At 35.9% G+C, this 10,000-nt stretch overlaps 1 protein-coding gene across 1 annotated transcript in view; it reads left to right on the plus strand.

Moving 5' to 3' along the window:
* Positions 1 to 10,000, plus strand: part of LOC125027868 (unconventional myosin-IXAa-like) — a 60,021-nt gene that overhangs the window by 29,911 nt on the left and 20,110 nt on the right. The window contains exons 6-12 of the mRNA XM_047617000.1: positions 92 to 227; positions 803 to 993; positions 1,329 to 1,504; positions 1,655 to 1,855; positions 3,487 to 3,622; positions 3,886 to 4,084; positions 4,896 to 4,980. Of these exons, the coding sequence (XP_047472956.1) occupies positions 92 to 227; positions 803 to 993; positions 1,329 to 1,504; positions 1,655 to 1,855; positions 3,487 to 3,622; positions 3,886 to 4,084; positions 4,896 to 4,980 (1,124 nt within the window). The remainder of the gene's footprint in view (positions 1 to 91; positions 228 to 802; positions 994 to 1,328; positions 1,505 to 1,654; positions 1,856 to 3,486; positions 3,623 to 3,885; positions 4,085 to 4,895; positions 4,981 to 10,000) is intronic.

Consider the following 10,000-nt stretch of genomic DNA (forward strand, 5'->3'; position numbering starts at 1 on the left):
AAATTCTAATGACAAATTATGTATGGCCTTGATTTATTTATTGGTTCAGAATTTAATCCTGTGATGCTAACAAGAACTTTATACATTCCAGAGCAAATGTTATACAATTGAGGGTTGTGAAGAGCAGTTTGAGTTTTTAAGGCTGAAGCAGTCAATGGAAATGGTCGGGTTCACTGCCGACAAGCAGCACAGACTTTTTGCTGTGTTATCTGCGGTCCTTCTTCTAGGTGAGTGTAACTTTGAATTTGTTGTATTCATGATATTTTGTGGTTAATTCAAGTTCGTGTGATAGACCTTTCTTTGTTTGTGTGTATAATTCCTTTCCTTGTTATGTTCTTAACCCCTTGGATCTGGATGTTTCACTGCCCACACTTGGCCCAAAAAACAGGCATTATTAGGCTTACTTGAGTGGCCACTGTGACAGGTGTCACGTTACCCTTCCATCAAACCAAATCTTTTCCTTCCATCAAACTAAATTTTTTCCTTCCATCAAACCAAATTTTTTCCTTCCATCAAACCAAATATTTTCCTTCCATCAAGCCAAATTTTTTCATGATGTGGTGGTCAAATCAACTGGATTGTAGGGATTAACTTGAGACCTGTGACACACAACTGGTATAGGCAAGGGTGACTGCAAAATACAGCATTTGTTATAGGGAATTTTAGTCATATATCAAGATTCCAGAAACAAGACAGAGATATGAAAAGATGACTAATACCCCCCCCCCCCCACACACACACACACACAATTGTATATAAAAGAATTGTTGCAGCTCCAACATTTTTCATGTCTTTGCAACAGGTAACATAGAATTCCAGCCAAAGAAATCCACTTACCACCACGATGAGTCAGTGCTGGTGAGGAACCCGGAATTGGTGAGCACGATCTCAAGTCTCCTTGGGGTGTCTGAAGATACGCTCATGAACGCGCTCACTTCCAAGAAAGCACGGGTCCAGGGAGAGGTTCTAGTCATGCACTATCGCCTGGCGGAAGTAAGGAATTGATGTTTTGAATGGTGCTAAGAGTGTCATGTGGTGTGACGTAGTGTGGCTTTGTTTTCATGTATATATTTCAAGTTGATTGGCACCTTGTTTAGTCTGCAAGTTATGTGAGGTAAATGTGTGTTTGGGATGATATTTGTGTGTGGAATATTTGTTTTGACAGCTGCCTTTCCTTGTGAATGGTATTGTGTGAGTGAAGTATTGTAAATTTTTTAAGTTTTGGGGAATGTACTAATGAAAAAAATACAGTATACAGGAATAATGATGTAAAGTTTTCTCAAACACGCCATATATATTTATTAATGATTACGATTTTATCCCTACAGGCTATGGCTGCACGGGATGCCTTAGCAAAGTGTCTATATGGGGCATTATTTGACTGGATTGTTCTGCAGGTGAATTACTCTCTCATAACACTCAAAGAATCTGCAAGTGAATATGGAGGAAATTCCATCGGCGTCCTTGACATTTTTGGGTTTGAAGATTTTGGTCATTGCAACAGGTACTTTAGAATGCTTTTAAGTGAATTTTGTTCTTTAGCTATTTTTTGTTTTATTTGATTTTATTATTATTATTATCATTTTGAGATTAAAACTATATATTTGTGGAGAGTGATTTCAAGTTGTAGTACCTAACACATTTTATTCTTCAGGTTTGAGCAGTTCTGCATAAATTTTGCAAATGAACATCTCCAGCACTACTTCAACCAGCATGTCTTTGAGTACGAGCAGGAGGAGTATCGACGTGAAGGAATTTCTTGGACCAACATTGAGTTTCAGGACAATGTAGACTGTCTGGCACTCATTGAGGGGAAACCCTCTGGTCTTCTATGTATTTTGGATGACCAGTGCAGGTACATGGAATTTTGTTATTTATTGAAGCCATCTTTGGTAATACCAATCAAATCTTAGAGTTCATAGCCTGGGTGGGAAGGGGATAATACTAATGTGGAATGGAAAAAAGTACCACTGCCAGCCATTAGAAGTACCCTGATATATGTTCCTATAAAACAAGGCAAAATTTATTCAAATACAGTATTTACTGTATGAAAAGTGCCAATGTGGTAATAGTTCTCAGAGTTATCTGTCATATTTGTGGTATTTCTATGCAATATCTTAATGAATGATGATTGTATTATAGTACTTGAATTCTTTCTACTTATAATCTGAACATACAAGGGACAGCCTAAGGGAAAAAAGGTATACACTCTTGCCTTTTTAATGGTCTAAACAGTGGAACATAAATTTAATGTTGCCGAATGTCTGTAGTTACTGACACTAAGTTTGTAGTGGCTAATATATTACATAATGAAAGAGCAGAAATATAGTGCTATACTATTAACCAAGCACAGCCTCCAATCTGACAACGTAGAATACCACTTTCTACCTTTTGATCATCTAAAGCTTTTATGCTACTATTAAATTCACCCTTTTCCATTTTTCTGCTTTTCCTCCAGCTGATATGTTTATAGAAAAGGATGAGTATTAAACCACTCAAACACACTGACATAAAAAAAGCGGGAAAAACATTGGAGCAATAAATTACAGGTGTGGTTACACTGTTATAAACAAACACACTGCTGCTTGTGTCCAGTGTTACCACAACTCTGGCTGCATACAGACTAATTTGTTTGCTCCAGATATTGTCTGTTGCCTCCAGTATCTTTTCATGGGAGATCTGTATAACTTAGGTGCAGTTGCACTCCCCAATTAATATGTTCCCAAATTAAATCTGAACTGCACTGGCAGATTGCAGATGACAGACAAATCTGGCAGCAATTGTTTAACTCCTTGATGACGGGTGAAGAAAAAAAAAAAAAAAAATTGCTTAGGAGATTAATGGCAACACACCGACTTTGAGGGTGGGAGTTCGGTACATCAAGCCGAATTACCAGCTCGTAGCGCTTTGGTGTGCCACGGTGGCATACACCTGCACACCACAAATCGAGTGGTTTGTTTTGACGCCTCACGGTGTGACCCATCAGGAACGGGTTAAACCTATCACTACTGGGGCATCTGTATAACTGTCTTAACAAATCGTGTGATCTGTGGGGTACGGCTATATGCTTAGTGATGTGCTAGTGTGTGTCTAGCGGGAAGTTCCCCAATATGTAGCCTATGATGTCGAGAGATTTCTAATACCCGTCACTGAGGGGTTAACACCCCAGTGATTTTAGTGATTATTTTTCTTTTTTTGTAAATGCATTCTGACTTTTAAGTTGATACAAATTTGTGTTCTGGTCTTTATGTTGATATTTATTTTTATTTAACCCATGGCTTTGATCAAGATTTTATGGTACTAGGAAACAAAGAATATGCAAGAAGAAAGTGCATATAATGATATCTAGACTTAGTTTTCATGATGACAGTGGAAGAATGATAGAATGTTAAAGGAGGAAATGTTGGTGTATGCAAATTATATGTTCTGTAGCATGGACTCATAGAAGGCTCAGATGTCATAAACGATGCTTTTTTTGCCAAACAGCTTCCCTGCCGCAACCAATGAAACATTCCTACAGAAGATCAACACGGTCCACAAAGACAACAAGTATTATGAAATTCCTCAGAAGAGGGAGTTAGCATTTATTATTAAGCATTATGCTGGTAAAGTGAAATATCAGGTATGTGATTTTTAAATTGTTTTAGTAGTAGAACTATGTAGATTTTTTGTTAGATTGAGATGTAATTCAGTGCTGTGATAATATCCAAATCTTAAGCTTAAAAGAATTGCTACTGACATCATAGTTGTCCCAAAATCTTTTGTTTTTCTTAAAGACCATTTGAATATCTTCAGCAGAAATATTGAAAAGACTATGAAGTTTAATATATTATATGTACTAAAGCAAATTAAATTCCAATGCCTTCCTTCTATCCTCTATCACAGGTGAGTGATTTTAGGGAGAAGAACTTGGACCTGATGAGGCCAGAACTGATTAGCGTGCTCAAAAACAGTCAGTATAGCATCGTGCGAGAAGTGGCAGGGGCTGATCCAGTTGCTGTGTTCAGGTGGTCGATCCTTAGGGCATTCTTCCGCGCCGTCAGTGCATTCCATGGTGCGGCTATCAAGTACACAAAGCGGAAAGGTAAGGGCTATAGGGTGTCTAATGAGGGTTTCCTTGTGTTTCTGGCCGTGTGTATCTTTGACTATGCGTGGCTTGACTTTTGTTACAGGTGTTTGTAGGTGTGCATGACACGTAATTATGAATATGCATTCATTAGTAAATACAGTAAACTCTCTTCTCGTGCAGATTTGTTTTCTGCAATTGAGTATCTGTCAACAAACAAACAAAAAGATTAACAATGATATAGTATATTATAGCTATTTATTTTTATTATTCTTGCATTGAGTTATGGACTACATTGAGAGATGAAACGGGGTCTGTGCAAGGAAAACAGTCTATTACCATTTGGATAAAGCAAATCAAATAACAAATATAGACATTCAAAAATGGCAAAAATAACATTGCAAAGGCAAGGCATAGAGTCTTGTCACTGCACAAGAGTGTTCTTGTTTGCCCAGCCTACAAGCTGTGCACTATTCAGAATGGCTGCTCAAGTAAGCTTAATGTCCATATTTTGGGCCATGTAATTTCCATAAAGCACCCTGATCCAATGAGTCGATGTTACACACACACAGATTACATATTTACCATAGTAGTATGTATACAGATTTCACACACCTTTATAGGTTTTGGAACATGATACCAGCATAAAACAAATGTTTGCTGCATGTTTTCTTTATGTATGGATCTGTAAATAGGCACTCACATCTATTTAGTTATTTGTATTTATATATTTTATATAGCTATCAAAGTGCATATGTAATAATGACTGTATTTGTATACATATAGGATCACGTTTCCCCAGGTTACTTTATTTGCTCCATTATTGCAGGGCATGATGACCAAAGAAAGATGCCGAAGCAGAAGATTAACATTGACAACTCAAGGATACTCGCAGCCATCGAAAACACTCAAAAGTAAGTATGCTTACGGGTTACTGTCCATTTGCTAGGCTCGTAATAAGTTTTGTTTGTTTCTCACTCAGTCTGTGAGCAGATGAAGGTGCATTTTGATCTTGTTCATTCATGTTAATATCAGTTCCTTTGAATTGATATTGAGTAAGAGTCCGAGTTCTCCTTTGGTATTTTGTAATGATTTATGCACTTGGTTATTATTATTTCAGTATTTGTTAAATATTTATATATATAAGTTTTTTATATTTCTTATTATATTGTCTGTTTGATAGATATTGCTTATTTAATCATAATATTGATAATGTGGCTCTCCTTTTCTTGTGTATAGTTGATGTAAATTGGTAAGGTATAAAAATGATTTTAACCCAATGCCGACGGGCATGATGTGTACGTACGTGCTATGCCCACTATGATTTACTTGTTTGATTGTTTTACACATAGATGACTACACTTGTACTTAGTCACCAATGAGCCAATTACGAGTACTGCTTGTCTCGCCCATTTACCCTTTTCTTTGATTTACGAAAACATTTTATGTTATCTTATTTTGTTACTAATATTTATAACATTATATTAATTATAATGTTTATATTAAAAATAACATCATCGATATTCATAGCTCTTGTAAAAAATACATTTTTCCCGCCAATGCAAATCACGTAAGGTCACAAGGTCTACTAATTGACTCCTTTGTGGCTAAACATTAGCAGAGCCATCTATGTGCAGAGATATTAAAAAAGATATATAGAAAATGAGCACAGCCTTTCCCCCATTTTTTATTGCTTTTCCCCGACAGCATTGGGTTAAACTAAAGATGGCCTTCCACTTTCAGTTGTTTCAATCTTAGATAAATGTAAATATAGGGTTCTGAAAGACTAAGAAATACCTCACTTATCCATATGGACTACGAAAATGCATTTCCAATTTGAAAAGGAAAATCACAAATACAACATATCCCATAATATACATAGATTAACACCAGTAGAGAAGTGTATTCAGTTTTACATTTACTGACTGTGGATGAATAAACTAGTTGCTCAGTCTCTGAATTACAGATATGTTCATATTACATTGACCATTATTTAAAACCTTGCCGCTGGAAAAACGCACTGTTCAAAGTAGTATTGTTTTGTGAAATATCTCTACACATAGAGGGCTCCACAAGTGCCTAGCCACCAAATAATCAATTTGTCAACTTTGTGACTAACTGACTGACCACTGCCATCTAATAGCAGTACGAGATAAAAAAAAAAGAAATTCCAAATATTAAAGAAAAGGGTAAAAAGATGAGATAGCTCACTGGTGGCTAAGGGCTTGTGGAACTCAGTGTGTAAAGAAAATAAATAAATTAAACTCACAGGGAGGACATGTTCGTACAGTCCCTGGCGTCATGAGGTTAATTTAACCTTCTTAGAGATTTTTAAAAGATGGAACAAATAATGAATTTTAACATTAACATTAACTAAAATCTGGAAAAAAGTTGTTGCAGCTAAATGTCGAGAGACTACCAAAAACATTTTCCTGTGCAATATTGTCATTTAATTACCAAGTTAATCATTCTCTTGAATATTGGCATGTTCCCAGAGCACCATTGAATTTAAGAGTGTGTGCTGTTATGCCTTGGTTGTTTCCAAGGCATTTATTTATCATGGAATGTTGGATACACACATGTGTAGATCCCATGCTCCCTCCCTGCAATTTTTATACCTTGTGGACAGGTCTGTTTGTTAGTGACATACCCATTCCAATGGTTGAATTTATTGGTGTTGTACACCATTTCAATCCTTATGGTTAGGTGTAATGTTTTTAAATACAAGTGCATAAGCTTGTTTTCATGTATGCTGGTCACTATTCGTATTATAGACACTTAAAGTACAGATGCATACATGCACACACATATAAACTCAAGTATATCCATACAAACATATGTATGTGTATATGCATACATATGTATGTGCACATGTAAATTCTCTTGCACATGACCTGTATGCATTTTCAATACCAGCTGGCATTCCTTTTATACATACAGGTATTCATCCTATTTATACATCATGGTCTTCAAGAATACTGATAACTACTATAACTTTCTAACCTGTTTGGGTAAGAAGTACAATGCATTTTATTTCACCATCCACTAAATGAATGCTCCATCTCTGAGACTCATAGTACTTTACATTGTTTGGCATGTAGTAAGAATTATTTTTACCTGAAAATACTCCAGTTTTGAAAAAAAACAAAAACAAAAAATTATGCATTTTAGGTCATGGACTGGTGATTTGTAAATATTAAAGGAATATAGATTAAAGAGTTGGAGGGTGCAAGTTAAAGAAAGCTCTGAGAATGAACGTGTTTGATTTATTGAGTTCATGGAGTGTGTGTGTGTGTGTGTGGGTGTGTGTTCTTGTGTATGAGTGTAGCTGTGGTTGTATGTGTGTGGCTGGGTGTGCATGTGAATATTAATGTGCATATGTGTGTATGCAGGTGTGTGTGCATATGTATGTGCGTATGCATGTGAGTGTATGCATGTACATGTGTGATTGCACAAGTATGCATGTTTGTGTGTGTGTGCCTTCATGTGTCTACATGTGTGTGTGTGCCTGCATGTGTGTTCATGTATGTTGTGGGTGTATGTATGTGCATGTGCATGCATTTGTGCGTGCATGTGCGTGCGTGTGCATGCTGTGCACACGCACTATGTGCATGCATGTGCGAGTGTGTGTGTGTGTGTGTGCATGTGTCTGCTTGTGTGCACATATGTATGTATGTATTTATGCATGTGTGTATGTATGTATGTGTAAGGGTTAGAGTGAGAGAGTGAGAGTGAGATGTGAGTGTGAGAGTGAGAGTGAGAGTGAGAGTGAGAGTGAGTATGAGTGTAAGTGTAAGTGTAAGTGTAAGTGTAAGTGTAAGTGTGAGTGTAAGTGTAAGTGTAAGTGTAAGTGTAAGTGTAAGTGTAAGTGTAAGTGTAAGTGTAAGTGTAAGTGTAAGTGTAAGTGTAAGTGTAAGTGTAAGTGTAAGTGTAAGTGTAAGTGTAAGTGTAAGTGTAAGTGTAAGTGTAAGTGTAAGTGTAAGTGTAAGTGTAAGTGTAAGTGTAAGTGTAAGTGTAAGTGTAAGTGTAAGTGTAAGTGTAAGTGTAAGTGTAAGTGTAAGTGTAAGTGTAAGTGTAAGTGTATGTGTATGTGTATGTGTATGTGTATGTGTATGTGTATGTGTATGTGTATGTGTATGTGTATGTGTATGTGTATGTGTATGTGTATGTGTATGTGTATGTGTATGTGTATGTGTATGTGTATGTGTATGTGTATGTGTATGTGTATGTGTATGTGTATGTGTATGTGTATGTGTATGTGTATGTGTATGTGTATGTGTATGTGTATGTGTATGTGTATGTGTATGTGTATGTGTATGTGTATGTGTATGTGTATGTGTATGTGTATGTGTATGTGTATGTGTATGTGTATGTGTATGTGTATGTGTATGTGTATGTGTATGTGTATGTGTATGTGTATGTGTATGTGTATGTGTATGTGTATGTGTATGTGTATGTGTATGTGTATGTGTATGTGTATGTGTATGTGTATGTGTATGTGTATGTGTATGTGTATGTGTATGTGTATGTGTATGTGTATGTGTATGTGTATGTGTATGTGTATGTGTATGTGTATGTGTATGTGTATGTGTATGTGTATGTGTATGTGTATGTGTATGTGTATGTGTATGTGTATGTGTATGTGTATGTGTATGTGTATGTGTATGTGTATGTGTATGTGTATGTGTATGTGTATGTGTATGTGTATGTGTATGTGTATGTGTATGTGTATGTGTATGTGTATGTGTATGTGTATGTGTATGTGTATGTGTATGTGTATGTGTATGTGTATGTGTATGTGTATGTGTATGTGTATGTGTATGTGTATGTGTATGTGTATGTGTATGTGTATGTGTATGTGTATGTGTATGTGTATGTGTATGTGTATGTGTATGTGTATGTGTATGTGTATGTGTATGTGTATGTGTATGTGTATGTGTATGTGTATGTGTATGTGTATGTGTATGTGTATGTGTATGTGTATGTGTATGTGTATGTGTATGTGTATGTGTATGTGTATGTGTATGTGTATGTGTATGTGTATGTGTATGTGTATGTGTATGTGTATGTGTATGTGTATGTGTATGTGTATGTGTATGTGTATGTGTATGTGTATGTGTATGTGTATGTGTATGTGTATGTGTATGTGTATGTGTATGTGTATGTGTATGTGTATGTGTATGTGTATGTGTATGTGTATGTGTATGTGTATGTGTATGTGTATGTGTATGTGTATGTGTATGTGTATGTGTATGTGTATGTGTATGTGTATGTGTATGTGTATGTGTATGTGTATGTGTATGTGTATGTGTATGTGTATGTGTATGTGTATGTGTATGTGTATGTGTATGTGTATGTGTATGTGTATGTGTATGTGTATGTGTATGTGTATGTGTATGTGTATGTGTATGTGTATGTGTATGTGTATGTGTATGTGTATGTGTATGTGTATGTGTATGTGTATGTGTATGTGTATGTGTATGTGTATGTGTATGTGTATGTGTATGTGTATGTGTATGTGTATGTGTATGTGTATGTGTATGTGTATGTGTATGTGTATGTGTATGTGTATGTGTATGTGTATGTGTATGTGTATGTGTATGTGTATGTGTATGTGTATGTGTATGTGTATGTGTATGTGTATGTGTATGTGTATGTGTATGTGTATGTGTATGTGTATGTGTATGTGTATGTGTATGTGTATGTGTATGTGTATGTGTATGTGTATGTGTATGTGTATGTGTATGTGTATGTGTATGTGTATGTGTATGTGTATGTGTATGTGTATGTGTATGTGTATGTGTATGTGTATGTGTATGTGTATGTGTATGTGTATGTGTATGTGTATGTGTATGTGTATGTGTATGTGTATGTGTATGTGTATGTGTATGTGTATGTGTATGTGTATGTGTATGTGTATGTGTATGTGTATGT

Source organism: Penaeus chinensis, chromosome 8 (genome assembly GCF_019202785.1).
Source record: "Penaeus chinensis breed Huanghai No. 1 chromosome 8, ASM1920278v2, whole genome shotgun sequence".
Classification (NCBI taxonomy): Eukaryota; Metazoa; Arthropoda; class Malacostraca; order Decapoda; family Penaeidae; genus Penaeus; species Penaeus chinensis.